The sequence below is a fragment of the Aquarana catesbeiana genome, linkage group LG01 (genome assembly GCF_042186555.1).
Source record: "Aquarana catesbeiana isolate 2022-GZ linkage group LG01, ASM4218655v1, whole genome shotgun sequence".
NCBI lineage: Eukaryota > Metazoa > Chordata > Amphibia > Anura > Ranidae > Aquarana > Aquarana catesbeiana.
In genome coordinates, this window is record NC_133324.1 from 742,268,061 (window position 1) to 742,287,420 (window position 19,360).

The 19,360-nt window shown below is 40.0% G+C and overlaps 1 protein-coding gene across 3 annotated transcripts in view; it reads left to right on the forward strand.

Moving 5' to 3' along the window:
• ARFIP1 (ARF interacting protein 1) overlaps window positions 1-16,057 on the forward strand; it is a 193,825-nt gene extending 177,768 nt beyond the window's left edge. For all 3 annotated transcript variants that reach the window (XM_073605179.1, XM_073605194.1, XM_073605187.1), the window contains one exon: window positions 12,229-16,057. In XM_073605179.1, coding sequence (XP_073461280.1) covers window positions 12,229-12,384 — 156 coding nt within the window. In that variant the 3' untranslated portion in view covers window positions 12,385-16,057. The remainder of the gene's footprint in view (window positions 1-12,228) is intronic.
• Window positions 16,058-19,360: the final 3,303 nt, after the last annotated feature.

Consider the following 19,360-nt stretch of genomic DNA (forward strand, 5'->3'; position numbering starts at 1 on the left):
TTTACTTGTTGCTATAATAAATATCCCACATTTTTTATCAAAAAAACATTTTTTTTTCCTCAGTTTAGGCTGATTATGTATTCAACATATTTTTGGTAAAAAAAAATCGCAATAAGCGTATGTTGATTGCTTTGCGCAAAAGTTATAGCGTCTACAAAATAAGGGATAGATTTATGGCATTTGTATTATTTTTTTTACTAGTAATGGAGGCGATCTGCCAGGACTGCAACATTATGGTGGACACATCGGACACTTTTGAAACATTTTTGAAACTATTGACAATTATACAGCGATTGGTGCTATAAAAATGCCCTCATTACTGTGTAAATGTCACTGGCAGGGAAGGGGTTAACACTAGGGGGTGATCAAGGGGTTAACTGGGTTCCCTATGTGTTGCTAACTGTGGAGGGCTGAGACTGTCTCCTCTTCCCTGAAAGAACCGGGATCTGTGTGTTTACACACACAGATCCTGGTTCTTGCTCTGTCATGGGCTATCGCAGGAGCCTGGCGGTCATTGCGTGCGCGTCCCTAGTGGCCAAAAGGCGAAGCAACATAATTTAACATCATTTCGCCAAGCCGTGCCATTTGCCACAGCAGAACTCTGCCGACTGGTCAGCAGGCGGTTAATGAATACAAGACTTTCTCTGAATGGCTGAGGTAGAGAGATAGGCAGATGACTTTACATACAGTTTATACAGCGCTGACAATGGCTGCAGACATTACTATAGGGTAGGTTGTCACTTATAAAGACATTATAAACCTTCTTACCTGCACCATGTATTTTTTGCCTGTCTAAGATATGCAGTGATCATGTGTTTTCTGTATGTCATTTGTTGTCCTGTATGGACAGCTTATAGGAGAATCAATCACATTCCAGTGTCAAAATGTATCTTTGTTTGAAACATAAGGCATGCTGCATGGTACTGCACAGGTTACTGCCCTCTGTCTAGTGTGAGAACTGCATTTTCATGTGAAGAAACTACATATCCCAGAATCCCTGGGGATGTTAGTCTAGTGCTATACAGGTGAAAGAATTTAACAGAGATTTCCATGCTGAAAGAGGTTTCATCACATTACACTGATACATTTGTGGTGCAGCACTGAGAAATGGCAAGCTCTGCATGACCTGGTTCAAGACATTGCTTGTCCCTCTGGTGAATAGGAACATGTTAACTGGATTAATGCATCGATATAGGGGGATTGATCCGCCAATGCACTACAAACTGCAGCCACAACATGTGAGTCCATCATTACAAGGTAAGGTAACAAACTACCGTGTTTCCCCAAAAATATGCCCGGATCTTATATTAATTTTGTCAGCCAAAAACACACTAGGGCTTATTTTTGGGGTAGGGATTGCCATGCAATGTGCTGTCTTCCCAGTGGTTGCAAAATGACAGAATCCCCTCTAATACAGGATCACATAATGCAAAAGGTGTGTGTTTCTGCAATGCAACAGTGCAAATACCTTCTTCCATAGCTTGCCAGAGCTTTCTTCCACCGCTCCGAGCATTACAGAGGAAGGGTGGCAAAGATCCCCCGCTGACACCCGCTTCAATGGCCCGCCTGAGCTGTCTTCCACAACTATGATTAGTGCAGAGGGAGGGGGGCTGAGATCCCCCGCTGACACCCAAGAGAAGAGATCGGCTGAGCCCTGCTCGGCACTTCCATGACCCACCCGGAGCTGTCTTCCCAACTCTGAGCATTGCAGGGTGGGGGGCCGATATTCCCCGCTGAGAGAAGAGGAGATAAGCTGAGCACCAAGCGTCACCATCACTGAACTAGGGCTTATTTTCAGGGTAGGGCTTATAGTGCAGCCCTCCTGGAAAATAGCCCTAGGTGTTATTATCTGGGTAGGTCTTATTTTCATGGAAACACTGTACTCTGAGCCTAGGTTCACATTGCAGCGATTTGACATGTCAAATTGCATGCCAAATCGGCGGCTATTGCTGGCAGTGGCACCATCCAAATCGGTGTGACGCCTCACCGATTCCCAAAAGTAGATTTTGTACTACTTTTGACGACTTCAGAGTGAGATTTGTATAGACATCTGTGCAGCAACCCGCACAGATGTCTCTGAAATCTCCCTCAAAGTCGGGACTGTTCAGCTGAACTCGCACATTTTCAATCCCACTGTCAGTGTGAACTTGGGCTGATACCTAGTTAAAACAGAAAAAACATTTGAAAGTGTACAATGCCTTCATGTTGGGTAACCTGCTTTGCCATATTGTGGATATGTTTAATGGCCACAGGCATATTTTGGCATAATACCTTTTGCCCACTATAGGTGTTTCCATATCCATACATCTAGGGGGAAAAGTATGTATATTAAGTACTGACAGCCAGTAAGGCTTGAATTCTCTTTATATCCCCCTGAATTGGGACTGGACACATTCTTTGCAGTGTCCTAATTAAGACATCAATAGGGCAATAAACCAAAAGGTCATGGTGTCGCCTATATCTGTAGCAGTTAAATGCAGAGAAGAGCCATTTATGACTTCATGCTGCATAATGCCTTTAGTAAATCCTAGCAATGCACAGACACATTTTTTATTGGCTGCAAGTAGATTTATAAATACATCATGCTATTTAAAGAATCTGGCAAAAAATAGTGTAGCCTGGGAGTCATTAACAAAAGTATAGCTCCATTCTCATCTGTTGTGAGTATGATTATTCGCAGTGCTATACTCTTTCCCTTTGAGGCAAATATGGAGGTTGGATTTACCTCCAGTCTATGACTATATTTAAACCTGCTCCACCCCCCTCCTACCTCCTATTGTAAGTACCCTGCAGAAGGAAGATGCTGATACTTGCCTATTCTCAGGGTGCTCCAGTCCAGTCACATGATCGGCTCAAAGTAGAGGAGGGACAGCCGACAATGGATGTCCCATAGTAAGCCTATGGGTGATTTCACAGCACAGGTATTCCGTCCGTTGTCGGACACTGGGGAGATTATGTGACCAGACTGAGAATAGGTAAGTATAAGCATCTTTCTTTTACAGGGTAGTAAGACTAGGAGATGGGAGTGGGAGCAATTTTAGGCTTAGTTAGATATAGACTAGAATTTAATTTTAAGCAAAGGTGCATTATGTTGCACACTAGCATGTATTGCATTAAAGCAGCCCATTGATTAGGGCTCATGTACACAGGCTGAAAAAGTGCTGCTGTTAGGGGTGTCTGGTGTGTTTTTTTTTTTTTTTAATGCTCATGAATGCAGCTGCATGTTATCTAATGTGGCCATGCACATGCAGGCATTAATATGCGTATTTGTGCGCAGCACTCAGGGGCACAAAAACTGTTAAAATGCACACGTATGCAGGTAAATTTATTCTAGTGGCTAGAATAAACTAATATTTGGCCAATAGAATGAGTTTTTAATTAAATACGTTAATAAAATCCATATGCCTATAAACATGAGCAACTATGCAAGATTACGGTATATACTCGAGTATAAGTCGATCTGAGTATAAGTCGAGGCCCTAATTTACCACAAAAAAATGGGAAAAACTTATTGACCAGAGTATTCAGACGAGGGTGAGAAATGCACAGCTACTGTAAATGGAAAAGAGGGTCAACAATGCCCATTTGCAGCCTCACTGTGCCCATTTGCAGCCATAGGTCCCCCGAACTTCAAACTCGGTAGTTAAGGGTTCCTAGATGCCCCCTAGCTGCATCCAAAATTTGGGCTCTCTGAACCCAAAGGGTCCCAAAATGACATTGCTGCAGATGGACACAGTTGACCGACTTTGGGGCCCCGTATCTCGGGGCCACTTAGGAACCCCAACTTTGCTGTGCTAGGAACCCCAAATTTGCTGTGCAAACCCAGTGGAACTAGCACCATAAAATATCCAAACCTGGGGTTTCTAGCACCAAGTGGACCCGAGATACAGGGCCCCAAAAATCGGTTCAGAAAATGTCGAGCACTTTTCTACAGCAGAGAATGACATTTTCCGAACCTACTTTGGGGCCCCGTATCTCGGGGCCACTTGGTGCTAGGAACCCCAGTTCCACTGGGTTTGCACACCAAATTTGGGGTCCCTAGCACCAAGTGGCCCTGAGATACGGGGCCCCAAAGTCGGTTCAGAAAATGTCAAGCACTTTTCTGCAGCAGAGAACTCCAGCTTTGGATATGTTGTGATACCAGTTCCACTTGGTTTGCACACCAAATTTGGGGTTCCTAGCTCCAAGTGGCCCTGAGATACGGGGCCCCAAAGTCGGTTCGGAAAATGAATTTTTTTGCTGCATAAAAGTGCTTGACTGCAGTATAAGTCGAGGGGGGCACTTTCAGGACAAAAAAATGTGCTGGAAAAACTCGACTTATACTCGAGTATATATGGTAGACACATTTTTTCTGGCAGCATATTTGGCGCATACCCATGAATATAAGGCCTTATAAAGTGTTGAGGAATGCAACAGATTATTGAAAAATAAATAAGAGGAGAAAAATAATAATTTTGTTTTAGCAAAAAACCATGAGCATTACTGTACAGTGTGTTGTGGGTGCCATTCACAGCCAGACAGTGCATTCCAGAAACATACAAGTAAACGGGCCTTAAAGTAATGATGCTTGCTGGCAATACTTTGTTGCGTTACCTTTGTATGCAATCAAAACTGAATGCTTTAGGTAACAAAAACAAAGTTTGGTTCATTTTGGTAACTGCACATAATTGAACTAGCCTTGGATGGAAGGGAAATTGACAGGTTCAGCGGGGACAGAATTTTGATCCATTTAGGGCTGGTTCACACCACAAAAATGCGCCCCAGATCCATTCCGAATGCGTTTCTGCATGTGCATTTTTAATGCGTTTTTGTTGCATTCCGGTGCATTTCCTGATGCATTCCAGATGCTTCTTTTTCTGTTTTTTTTTTTTTTTTTTTTTTTTATTTCATTGTACTGGGGTCCAGTGCTTTTTTTTTTTTATCCGTTTTTGATGCATTCCAATGCATACCGGCGCATTTTTGATGCTTTTTATTGCATTCCAGTGCAGGAAAAATGCAATATGTTCTATTTTTTTTTTTTTCTGCAACTGGAAAGCCCTGGAACCCACCACACTGATGTAAGCTATGCCATTGGAAACCATATAATCTACTTTCCATGTGTTTTTGATTCAGAAAAATAACGCAGTGGACTGCATTTGATGTGAACTGGCCCTTAAAGCAGCGGGTCCTGCTCGACAGATGTCTGTCTAACAATCATCTTTTGTCGAATGGAAATGTTGTAAAATTTCCATTCGATTCGCAGCTGCAACGCTGATTAGTGTTTTCTAACAGCAGGGAGGATTCCTCCATCCACCATGTTTGTGTGGATTAGGGGGAGTCCGTTCTCTTTTCTTTTCTTTTTTTTTTTTTCTCTGGACAGCCCGCTGGCTTGGTTGATCAAAGAAAAAAAACCTACCCATCTCTCAGCAGCCTTTTCACTATTACTACATAGAGGGCTTTGTGATTTTGTTTGCCAAACTCAGTCCAGGCATTGGTGTCAGGTGGAGTAGCAAAAAAACTATACGTCCTTTATCTGTTTCTACAACAAGCCGGTTACACTGTGGAAAGCAGATCAGCCCGGATTTATGTCATATATGTGCTTTTGACAACACAATTTTGTTCTGCCAGTTTTTCTTTGGAGCATCTCCTGTGAAATTTTGCTAGCTTTTTTTATTTTAGTTATGTGTTGTGCTCTCGTCACCATTACAGTCTATACTTTCTTCAGCCTGTAGAAGTTTTTCAACATTTTTACACAAAAAAAAAAATGTCTCTTTGATATGTCATTTGCAGAACATAAAATTTCGATTGGCTCATGATAAATAATACCTTTTTTTTTTTTTTTCTTCTTCTCTTGAGCAAATAATTGAGCGGATCTTTATGGTAGTGAGGAGGTGACATTATGCTGCTGAACTCTCACAAAGGAGCGGGTACAGACTAGGACAGAACAAAGCATTCTTCTGCTGCTTGATGAATATTAGTGCAGAGGAGCTCTGTGGTGTGAGGCCACACTGAACTTTTTGAAGAGCTTAGCTCTCAGTTAAACATGGTTGAGCAGTCTAATTAAGTTATGGGAAAGTTTTGTTTGCCTTTTGTATTTGCTGAAATCTGATTACATAAAATATTATAGTTTACTTTTTAAGTTCATAGAAAATCCAACAATATAAACAACCAGAGCTTTGATTCTGCCCAAATGAAGGAAGCCTTTAACAAAACAGAACTTATAAGCAAGGTGTCAGGACTCTTTCATAGATCCATAGATCATCTGTTGTCTGTGTGGAGTTGAATCTAGTCTTATTATTCATGCACTGTGTATCTGGATGCCTATACCTATGGTACTATTTGTTAAAGTGATATTAAAGGCATTTAAAAAAAAAAAAAAAAAAAAAAAAACATGTGATATTTACCCGCTCTGTGCAGCGGTTATTTACAGAGCAGCCCTGATCTTCCTCTTCTCGGGTCCCCCCCACCAGCACTCCTGGCCCCTCTTTCCTGTTGAGTGACCCCAGAGCAAGTAGCTTGCAATGGGGGCACCTAAGCTGGCACGCTCCAGAGCCACTGCTCTTTATGTCATTCAGACACGGAGTCACGGCTCGGTCCCGCCTCCTCTCTCTCATTGGCTCACTGGCTCTGCCAGTGAGGAAGGGGAGTCGGCAGGGAGCAAGGGCTGTCCTGCACATCGCTGGATCATGAGAGAGCTCAGGTATTTAAGGGGAGGGGGCTGGGGGGACTGTGACACGGAGAACATTTTTTACCTTTATGCATAAAATGCATGAAGGTAAAAGAGCCTCCAGGACCACTTTAAAACCATGTGGATACTCTCACCCCAGGTCGGAATGTGTTTGTGTGTCTGTGTTTTATTGAAATTATACAGTTGAACGCAACATAAAGTAAGACCTCATGAAATATATATACTAATAAAACTAGTGCAGCACTAAAGCAGCACTGGGAGAGGGAGGTCCAGCAAGAGAAACCCATTAGGCCAGTAATAAATATGGCCTGGTAATGCTACTGGGTGTACAAAATTAAAAATCTTTTCAGCTTTTGAAAGTTCTATATACAGTATGCAATTTAACTGCTTGCCTAGAGTCCAGCTTTAAATATTTATTGAAACTACGATACTTTTTTTTTTTTATTCTGCCACAGTTCTTTTTAATGGTATAGGTTTAGTAATGAAAAAACCCCCCAAAAAAACAGTTGCTTGGTTATAGATGGTACAATTCACTTTTTTTTCAGAATCACCTTCTGGTTTATTACTTTAATAACTTTTTATCCTCCCATATACTTTTGAACCTAGTTGGTTTCTTTCCACATGGACTGGCCTCCCACCAGAAGTTGAGAATTATTGACCTGATCTTGTCCATTCAATTTAATTGGGATAAAAGGGGAGAGAAACAGTATGCTCCTTTCCCTGGACTTGAATAATGTCTTTGATTCCCTATCATGGGATTATTTACTTTTTGTTCTTCAAAGATTTGGCTGTGGACCAAAATTTCTGGCCACTTTAAAGGCTTTATATAGCTGGGCCCCTGCGCAAGTTTTATTGAAAGGATATAAATCCTCCATGGCACAGAGATACATGACAGGATTGTCCTCTCACCCCAATATTTGTGTTAGCACAGCAACCTTGAATCTTAATGATATACAAAAGCCCAGGCATTGGAATATTAGTGGAAATAACAAATATTAACCACTTGACCCCCATGCCAATTCTGACACTTCTCACATACATGTAAAAATCAGCATTTTTTTATTTATTTATTTTTTACTAGATTATTACTTGGAAAACCCAAACATTATACATTTTCAGAAAGCAAAGGCCCTAGAGAAAAAAAATGTTTATTTTTTTTTTTATTCTTTATGTCACAATGTTTGCACAGCGTTTTTTCAAACTCAATTTTTTTTTTTGGGGGGGGGGGGGGATACAATTTAAGCGCTTGACCTCCAGAAGATTTAACTCCCCCTTCATGACCAGGCCATTTTTTTGCTATCCCCGCTGACAGGACAGAGCTCTGCATTTACCTATGCAGAGCTCCGTCCAGCCTGTCTCCTCACTGATCAGCGGGTGTCACCGGGCATCTATTGGCCGGCACCTGCTTATTGGCGTCTACTGTGACTAATCACAGCAAAATCGGTGCGCCATCCCCCTGCCCGGAAGTGCAGAATCACATGTATATATACGGAATTCTGCACAGAACGGCTGCCCGAAGCTCGTTTGGCTTTACATCTGTGGATCACAGGAATGCAGTTTGTTCTGCACGCCTGTGAGCCAGTTTCAGCTCGGCTGACATCGCAGAGCTAGTCCAGGCTCGGGCAAGATCGTGACGATAAAGTTGGGATCCGCCCACATGCCTGGACCGCCACCTGGTTCAGGCTCTCAGCGAGCGTGGGGGGGGGGTGCAGAGCAGAGAGCCAGTGACTGACAGCCACCAGCTCTCTGCTCAGGGAGCTTGGAGAACCGTGCAATTGATATTGTTGGATCGCGCGGTTCTCAGTGTTAGAGCCAGAGCGATGCTACATCCACCTAGGTAAGTATAATTCAGGGAGAAAAAAAAACGAACCCCATACTTCTCTTTTCGTTAATTTTTAGTGCACACAAGCACAACAGAATATTCTATTGTATGGTAAAATATAATAGATGATGCTATGCCAAGTGAATAGATACTGTACCTAACATGTCACGTTTTAAAATCGCACACGCCCGTAGAATGGCGATTAAAGTACTTAAAGTATAATTAAAGACAAAACTTTTCTTTAGTTTTGGATAGAGAGGAGAGGGATTAGAGCGCCTTTCCGTTTTTATTGCTGTCTGTGCCCCCATTAAGGAGATTCAACCTCTCTTTGTCCTGTCTACTGTTATCACTGAAAATGAAAGTAAATTAAAATCCCAACTTTTGGGTTGTCCTCAGAAAAGCAATAGAGGGGAAATCGTCCAATGGGGACACTAGTTCTGGTGACCTGGGGGTCCCCAAGGAATTCCTTAAATTTGCAGGTATTTCCTCTCACTTCCTGGTTTGGCTTTGAGACAGGAAGTGAAGGGAAATCTCTGCAATGGGACACAGATTGCAAAACAGAATCTAAAATTGGGAAAAAATAGTTTTGTCTATAGTTCTACTTCAAAGGTAAAGTACTCACAAATCAGCAAAGGCAATGCTTAAAATGCCTTTACACACAGTAGAGTAGGTCTGACGCAAGAATTATTGTGCTCACTCTAACATTGGCGTTGATACCTCTCATGTGGTGCGATCGCTGTTTACATATGCATGTGGGACCGATGTGCGCGTTTGCATTTGTGCATGAGCATTGGGAGATGGGGGTGCTTACATTTTCTTAAATTGTATTATTTTATTTAAAAAAAAAAAAAAATTACACTGTTCAAAATGATTTTCTTGATCAACTTATTGCTATCACAAGGGATGAACAACATTCCTTGTGATAGCTGGGGCAGTGACAAGGTACTCTTTACTGAGCGATCTGGGGTCTATTGGACCCCAGATCTCTCCTCTGTCTTCAAAGGCATCTGATCAAACTCAAGTCAGTTTGATCAAAAGCTTTACAAGCCAGTAACGCCCACATGTAAAAGTGATCGCTTTTACATGATAGAATATCACCAGCTCTTTAGTAGAGCCACTAAAACCCAAAGGACATATGTGTAGGTCCATTTGGGGGAAGTGGTTAATCAGGACATTTTGCAGATAATAATCTTACTAATTGCATTTACTGTTTTACCACCTGATATTTGCTTTTAACGCTAAACAGTTCTCTATATTATCTCTTAAAATGCACCTAGGTGCAGGTAACCTTATCCCTAAGGCTGCATTCACACCTGAGTGTTTTCAGCTCATAAAACGCCCCAAAAATGCCTGAAAAATGCCCAACAAGCAAAATCCCTTTCATTTCAATGGCACCTGTTCACATCTGAGCATTTTGTCACCTGAAACAAAACGCCTGAAAAATGCCCTAAGCTCAAAAAAGAACATGAGCTTCTTTGAGGCAGATTACAGGCGTTTTTCTGCCTTTTAAATTGGTGACCTAAACAAAATTGCGGCAAAATTGAGGTAAAAACGCTCAGGTGTGAATTCAGCCTAAAACAGTGTGAGACAAATCAATTTTGACTAACTTTTTTATAGCTCTTAGGCATACTGCTGCTGCTGTATTGGTGAGGTCCAGTTAGTCATTCTTTCCATAACACAGGCAGAGAGATCGGAGCATGCAGCACTAGCTCTCCTATTCTGTGCTGTCTGTCATAGACCTGGCAGAACAGAGAACCAATTGCTCCTTATTAACAAAGGGCTTGTGCTCCTTTTGTTAGGAGCAGTATCTACTCCATTTTTTATGCTTGAGTGGTGCAAGCACTGGGGTTGCACTACTTTATTCCCTCCTCCTAGCTTCCCTTACATGAGGTCCTGGGGACAAGAACGGAGTGAACCATCAGATCTGGTTGAAAGACAAAAAGTCTCCAAGATCTTGATGAATACCCCCTGCCATAGAAGCTAGCTATAGATGGTGCAGTACATGCTCCTTCTCTCCCCCCCCCCCTTTTTTTTTTTCTTGACTATTCCTCCTAATTCTTGAAGGTATTAACAGGTGGGCTTTACATATGGTTGACCAGGTCCTTGGTCCAGCAGTTTTGATTCAGTACCTACAGCTTTATCAACAGGATATCTCAAATCGATTTTCTGATATAACCATCTGCTCCTTGATTTATCCAAATACACTCTAAAACGAATTTCTTTCCTGGTTCCTGGGTTTGTAAAAGGCCACAATTAATTCATATCTCGTTAACCAGTAATTGATATCTATAATGATTAGCTAGAAAAGAACTTCTAGGTTTTATGCTCTTCTATTGGTCATTTCTATTCACTTGTAGCCACAGCTGTATCATTTGTTCACACTTGATTCATTATGCTTGGCACTAAACTCCTGAACTGCCTTTCAGTTTTATACTAACTTATTTATAACTGCTATTTATTAATGTTGGTCTTATGAATTGTTTATCCAGTAAATTAAATTTTTTACAACGTCTCTTGAAGGGAAGAGAAATATACAGGTCAATAAAATGTGTGTGTGTCTGTACAACGTTCTACTTTCTTCATTTTAACTGTTTAAGTTAAAAAGGTACCAAGAAAAAACCATTGCAGCTGCACACCTTTTTCAAAATGCCACATTTCAGCACCTGTGGTGGATTTCAGGGGTAGGTGTTACCAGAACTGCCAGCTTTTTATGAGTGTAGGTGCAGCTCTAATTACAGCTAAAACTGTTTGGTCTGGGGCTTCCAATTCTGCTACAAAATTCTATTTAGTACATTCTATTTTTTAAATCTATTTTGCCAAAGTATCCTGAATTAAAACAAATGAGTAGCAAAGTCCTATCATTTCTGCAAAAAGTGTAATGCGTTAAGGTGAATAGAACTGAGGCATAATATGTAAAAATAATTTCATTGCTTTCTTGAGCAGGAACCAGTATTAGTAATGTGTGACCTATTGCAGAGATGCCCAGCCTTTGTGGTGTTTCAGAACCCTTGGTATCTGTTTGCAATAGTTATGTGAGCCATTATTTTTCAGTGTAGAACCCAACCTTAATATAGGTTGCACCTCATTTGTGGTGTATTGGACACATTCCACTAGCTAGAACTCTGTGCTTTACACATTCTAGACATCAGTACTGGCCATTAGGTAGGTAATCTACTTCATTACAGTTTTTTGCAACCATAAACGAATCAATACTAACAAGCAGTTTTGAGCATTTATTTTGATTGAGCTGCATCTTTCCATCTACATATGAAATAATGCGCTCATCTGCAAACTAATTGATTATTTTCTCTGCTGTAGATACTGTATGTACTTTGTAGATCATGCGTTGTAGATCATGCTTTTTTGTTAATTTTTCCTCTTCAGTGATTGTCCTCTCTCTCTGGGCCCATACCTCAGTAGCAGTTTATCTTGTATAATTCACATTTCAGCAACAATATGTAATTTCTTAGAGTCTTTACTGAATTCAGGTTTACTGCTAAAATTAACGAATATACGGTACCAAATGTGAACTGCCACCGGTGCACACAGTGATTTTTGCTGTTGCCTTTTGTAGTTCCTTCTAGGTTATGCATTTTCCATAGTCCGAGCAACAACCTGAGGTTGTATTTTATATTGTGAACCTGGGGCAATTAACATTATTTGTGTGCAAACAAAACCTCTCTTCTCAAATTTTAATGAAGGGTGTAGTTTACAAACTAATTTTCATCTTCCTTCCTAGGTAAAAGTTCTTCACAATCAGCTTGTCCTGTTCCATAATGCAATAGCTGCCTACTTTGCTGGAAACCAGAAACAGCTTGAACAAACTTTGAAACAATTCCATGTGAAGTTGAAAACCCCAGGAGTAGATGCTCCATCCTGGCTGGAAGAACAGTAATCCAACCACAAACCCAAACAACGACTTCTGATCAGGACCAGTACACTTAATTGGAGAAGAGGGGCTGGGATCAAATGATTAATGCTAATGATTTGTACACAGACCACTTTTATTTTTTCCTTTTTAATACTCTAAAATGAAGTTATTAACAGTCAAACAAGACTTTACTATATATATAACGTTCATATCTACTTCTTAAAGGACTCTCATTTATGTCTGTATGGCAAAGGCAGTCTGTTTCTATAGTATGTAAAATTTGTACTTTTGCACTGTCAAAAAATAAAAGTTGGCATAATACTTGGCCAATTGTGGCAATTCCAAATGGTGCTTTCCATGAATTGCACCTATACCATCAGATTTGTTTTATATTCCTAACTATTAAACATCTTCAAAAAAGTAACTGTAAATGTTAAAAATGTGTTCTAAAAAAAAAGTGCTGTTTTGTGAAGTGATAAGTTTTACATCTTGTAAATAGAACGTCTATTTAGAATATTCTATTATGGGCTGCTAAGACTGTTTGTTGGCCTTCTATACTTTGACAACCACTCTTTTCATTAAGTGTATCTGTCACATGCTAAGCAAGATAACAAATGTGGACATTACTTTTCAACAGCTTGCTGCAATTGCTGAGTAACAGTAGTGGAAAATCATCAAGCTGCGTAGAGTCAGGATGCTGCAGATGATTATTCACAAAATAAATATCATTGCAGTTTAAATCTGGACAGTGAAAGACTGAAATTGTTACTCAAATAGTTTTGAACTGCAGCTTGTCCAGAATACCTTTTTAAGTGACATGTTTCCTTCTGTAACTCCAGAATGAAGGCCTATTAAGAATTTTGCACTGAAAAAGAAAGATGCACAGTTTACAAAGTTTGGTTTTCAGTGTGGGGATGAGCATCCTAGAAGGACATCTGTCACTATGTGCTAAATGTACTGTAGCATTAAAACAGAGGTGCAGAAATTCCCATTGCAGAATGTATTTTAATGAGCTTTCCTGAGCAGAAAAATGCTTAGGAAGATACGGGTGTGATGGGGCCCTTTATTAATGACACCTTTGCTGTCTTTATAATGTTAACTGGATCTTCATTTATGTTTCCCAAAGGACTTGTTTAACGTTTCTAAAGTTATTGGTTCTCACACAGCAACTCATTCTATTTCCTAATAAGAGGGCAGCATGATCTTTATGGGCTTTGTACCGTTCTACCAATATCTCAGTATATATTAGTTACATTTAGCTATATATCACATTTGTTTATTTTCTTTGTGCTTTTGTCCCTTTTTGCTTTCTTGCTAGATTTTATATTTAGAAGTTAGCTGTAACCACTTTCATGATAAGGGGTGTTGAATATAGATTTTACTTAAAGTGTTACTAAACCCAGGACCCTGCATTCACTATATCTGGTCCCCCGCAATAAACAGAACATGGAAATGTAATTATTTTAGTAAATATAAACTGCTAAATACCTTTTCTTATCAGCAGTTCTATAGCAGTCTTATGACTTTGATCAGTGTCTGATTAAAGCTTGTAGTAGTTTTCATTCTCCCCTGATTATCCGAGGAGGCTGCAGGACCCCTGCCCCTCTGTCTGGACAGTGCTGATTTGGCCGTGTGCTGATCACATGCACTCTCCCAAGAAAGAACAACTCTCTAGTAATACACACCAAACTGAGCATGTGTAGAATGCCCTGAAGGCTCTGTACTATCAGCAGATAGACTAGAAACTGTGGAGGAAGGGGAGGATCAGAGAAGACAGGATCAAACCGCCTTTTTACACAATGCAGAGGATTAACCCCTTAGGTTCCACAGTGAGTATAACAAGCATGCTTTACTGCATATACAGACTGATTTTACTGTTGTGGGTTTAGTAACACTTTAACCTTCTGTGTACCTGATTGAGCCCCAAACCTTCCTGGGGTCTCTTCATCCCCCAAGCCTCTCTGGATAAAATAGGGCAATAGTTGCTCAATGCAAACAAAACTCATTGTTTTATTTTCCCACTTGGTGAAAGCTATTGCCTTTTTGGTGGTTATAAGCAGCTGCTTGATTTTCTCATGTGTTTATGCCCCACAGTGTGGGATTTTTTTTATGTGGGTGTGAGATTTATTATAGATAGAAAGTCAATATATATGAAGGTGCACCGTATCGAACTGAAAACTTGCAGAGCAAAAAATGTGGAGGTAAATACAATACACCTGCCACTGTGTTTAGTGGGATATGTAGACTTTTTAATAGTATGAAGGAGTAAAATACAATTTCATTGAGTCATTTTCCTCTTGTAGAGCATTGTCTAAACTGATGTCTTTGGAAACAATAGTTTTGTAATCTGTGCTTCACGTAGGCCAGGCTGTAAATGTTGCACAGTAAGGAAAAGATATGTGGCCACTGCTGTATAGTAGAATTCATTCAAGACCAATATTAAAACTACAAAAACTGTATAGTTTTTGTGCCTCTACCCCCAACACATAAAAATTGTCATTTTAATAAAGCTGCAGTTCTAGGATTGCAGTTATGATGGGGAGCATGTTATTGTCCACTGTTGTTTGTGGACTCTATTACTAGAGAACAGGGGTCCCTGTGCCTTAAGACTCCACATTGCACACCAGTATCACTCCAAGGAATGGCACTTTAGCACCTGTAGCCTCTCTTTTCCAGGGAGAAACAAATATGTGCCTCTGTTGAAGATTGGTTGGGAGAATGGGAATTGCGTTTTTAGATGTAACAATATTAGCCTTAAATCAAATTTATGTGCCTTTTTACAAGATGTGACCAAGTTGTTCTCAACTGGACTTTTACACTTTATTTTTTTCCTTTTTGCTTCCCATTTTGAGCATGAAGCGGTATATTTCAACACTGCTGTTGTGTGTTCATGTCCAGTTTATTTCTACACTACCAGTAAATCAGTTAAGTTATCCATTTGTTAAATTTTTGTAAAGATTGGAATAATATATACTTATCATACAGTGTGGTTTTGGTTAATCATCCTTTTTCTTTATTTAAAAGGTTTTATTCATGTTCAGTGAAAAAAGCAAAGCCACTTTCTGAGGAGCAGTAATGGACAGTGCTAGGGGTCATATACCATGTGAATCTCTAATCGGTTGAATGTTACCAGTCTGTAGCAACCAAAACATTCAATATTCAATCGGTTAATCTAAAGGTCAGCTGTACCCAGTTAAGGCTTCAATTATCTACCGTTAATCTTAGAGACTCTAAACTGGGAATTCTAAATAGAAAGGGGATATGTCCCCACTGGAGTCCCCAAAATATGTAAGCCAGTACATCACATATCCAGCCAGTAACAGCAAAGCTGTAAAATATCAGTTTTCAGCTGTATTGACCTCTAAATTGTACTGTTACTCCCACTTTGGTGGCAATTTCCACTTTTGTTTAAACTGAAAATGTGTATCCCTTTTAAAATCTCTAAATATTGTAACTGCTGCATTTCTTTGTGTTTATTTTATTTTTCATGTATATTATCAGAAATTAATTTACAGTATTTAGTCTGAAATAAGATGTGTGATTCCTGTATCATATGTTCAATAGTGTTACAATGTATTATTTGATCTGGTTGTTAGAATTCAGTTACATCAATGTACACACATACTTTTTTCTTGTCTTACAAACTTTTTCTATTCTTGAATACTGTTTCTGTAATAATAGATTACTGTCAAACCTGTGTTTGTGCCTCCTGTGTGAACTTTTTATGGTGTTGGCTACAACATGTTTAGTCTTTTATTGAGCTTTCTATTGCCAATATTTTTGACCATTATACAGTGTACCTGCAAACACACATAGGTCTGAGTTTCACGTGTATCTGTTTTTTTTATCATGAAACAACCCTGCTACTATAATTGAGGTCCTAAATCCAACCAATCCAGTAGAAGTCCTCTGACTACTTACATTTTTGCGGACCATGTTGCTGCAGCAGTCCTCTAAAAAAAATTTAAAAATTAAAAAAAAAAAAAAACTTTCAGGAGTGTTGATCCTGTGTCCACTGCAGATCTCACTGGTTCCTCCCTCTCGCCTCCATTCTTTAAGCCTAGGTTCACATGCCAAATCGGCGGCTATTGCCAGCAATGGCACCATCCAAATTGGTGCAACGCTGGCCTTGCGATGCCGCATTGATTACCAAAAGTAGTTTCTGTTCTACTTTTGGCGACTTTGGGATACAGCAACCCACACAGATGTCTCTGAACTCACCCCCGAAGTCAGGACTGACATGCGGGAATCAAATCGTGCGAGTTCAGCTGAACTCGCTCGCACGATTTCAATCCTGCTGTCAGTGTGAATCTGGGCTAAAGGATGCAGTAGTGACATAAAAGTCGGCAGGAGGAACTAGTGAGAACCGTGGTATCCAAAGGCAGAAAGTAGATGTCAGGCATTGTTATGTTCAGAAATGTCTGCAATTTAATAAAATATTTTAAACGTATAATTCTAGGTTTAGTATCAACATAGTGAGCCTTGCATGTGGTTTCCTGCTTGTTCTACAATGTATTAAAATAGATGGATATATTATCCTATATATATTACTTGTATAAAGCAGAAGTTAGAACCATCTTCCCACATTGATTACTATAACTATATACCTATGCCTATAGGTATTTTAAATAAAACAGTTAAAGGGTAACTCCACTTTCGTGGTGAAAAAAAAATAGCAAATGAAGAAAAAATAATCTAGTGTATACAATTGCGACACAAGTGGTAATTGAATGTTATTCAAAATGACCTTTCCTTTTCAATCTGCACCCACTGTAATTTTCTGAGAATGTGGCTACCTGGAGTTGTTCTGTACACAGTGTATGTACTGATCACTCCCCAGAAACCTAATTTCCTGCTTGGGTGATTGGCTCACTAATTTTCCCAGAAGTCTGCCTAAGATGCAAATCAGATTTCAGGCATCCCCTGCAACAAAAATTAAAATTTCGGTGACACTCCCAGTAGGAACACGTCTAAAGGGTTGCAGGCCCAGCAGATTTCCTCATTAGTGCCCTACAGGTGCACACCTGATTGATAATTATGAAACCACTCCCATTAGACCCACTCATCACTGAAGCTCAGAGCAACATACAGGGATTACTTAACAAAAGATAGGAATCTGCAACAAAGGTTGTTATAATCCTTGCAATGTTCATAGATCACCCAGAGGGGAATGTTTTTTTCCCAATGAAAGTAGAATTACTCTTTAAACATGGTTTGTTATCCACAAGAATGGCCCCCAGTGTAGCAGCAAGTCTAAGATTAGATAGGCCTGTAAGATTTAAACCTGTAGTGAAAAAAATAACAGAATGAAAATTTGAATCCAACGGACTACAGTAGAGTAATATGAATTCATTTTACTTGAAATCCACAAGAACACTGTTTATTGATTGGATCATACAAAATGCAGTCTTTCACTGCATTCGGTTTACATATGAAAGTGGATAGTATGCATTATTGGTTGTACAAGTCAAAGAAAACAAATTTGTGAAAATTGTTGCACTACGTGGATGACCGGTTTTGCAACAATTTAGTGGATGAGATACAAATACCCCAAACTCTAGCGATCAAGAGGCTGGACAACTTTTATTAATGCCCTGTTCTATGCTGCTTTAGTGGCAAAAAGTAAAAAATACAAGCACCAAAAATAAGTGCTTAAAATGTGAACCTACCATAGGTTGACTGGTGTTTTTAAAAAGTGTGTGTCATAAACCAGATGTGACCAGAACTCTCTGACTGCGACAGAGTGAACCAGACATAAATAGGTGAAAGTAAGTAAGTTAAAGAAAATGCATAGAAATGTGAACACGCCACCAATACAAACAGTGAACAAACTGAACAACCCAACAGTGATAATAAACCAACCAGCATATATAGCAAAGGGGAGTACCAGAATCGTAATTAAGCCAGGCCAGGGTCATAAACAGGAGATCAGATGGGGGGCCAGGAGTAAACAGACAGGGAACAAGATGGAAGGAATCAGGCTGCAGGGCAAGGATCCAGGGTTCAGGGTCAGGATAACAGATAAACAGGCTGCAGGTCAGGGCACAAGGACAATACCAGGGCCAAAGTGTGTGTGCGCACTTGCTGGGTATTTATAAACATCTCAATCAGACTTAGGTGATGCCTGATAGCAAGAGGTAAAGTCGGCCCCACACATAATACCAGCAGGGAAAGTCTCTCCTGACAGTTCCAAACTGCTGGTGGACCTCAGTACTGCACGCCAAATGATAGATATTAGCAGTGGAGGGAACGTTTCCTGACTGTGTGTAACATTTTAGGGCTTAATATGAGCGCTCAACAATGCAAATGTCTGTGCCACTCAGATAAATCTCACATCTGAGAAGATATTTAAAAGGGCTCTTACATGTGGGTGGTAACGCCTGTTCAGAGTAATTACGAATATATTTCCTTAGCCATGGTGCAGCGAAGAGCCTGCTATTGACACGATTGGCTGTATGCTGTTGCACCCATGTATACAAAGGTACTATTGTAATACCTAAACATTGCTTGCATCTGATTGGATGCAAGTGCTGTTCAGTGGAGAATTTTTGAACCAGCTTCTTCAACAAAAGTTATTTAAAAATTGACTTTCCTCAAGAAGGAGGTGACCAAAACTCGAGCAACGTATGGCAAACTTTAGATTAGTGTAGTTGTATCTGTAGACAGGCATAAGGTGTGCATTAGCAGCTCCTATACAACTCTATATGTACCACCTAAAGCAAATTTTAGTAAGTTCCTGAAAAAACAGCCAAAATTCAATCAGTGGGTGGCCCTGTTGGCTGCTTCCCACCTGACATTCCTTGATTGAAAAATCAAATGAGTCAGTCAGAAAATTGTAGGATAGGAGTGGGACTGGCTGTCAAAAAAAAATATCTACAGCAGGAGATTCATCCATGGCTGGATGGAGGAATCAGGCTTTTTTGTTCAGCCTGCAGGCCAGCATAAGGCATACCTCACTGCCTTGTGTGTAATTGTACAGCTGTATGAGTTGAAACTATCT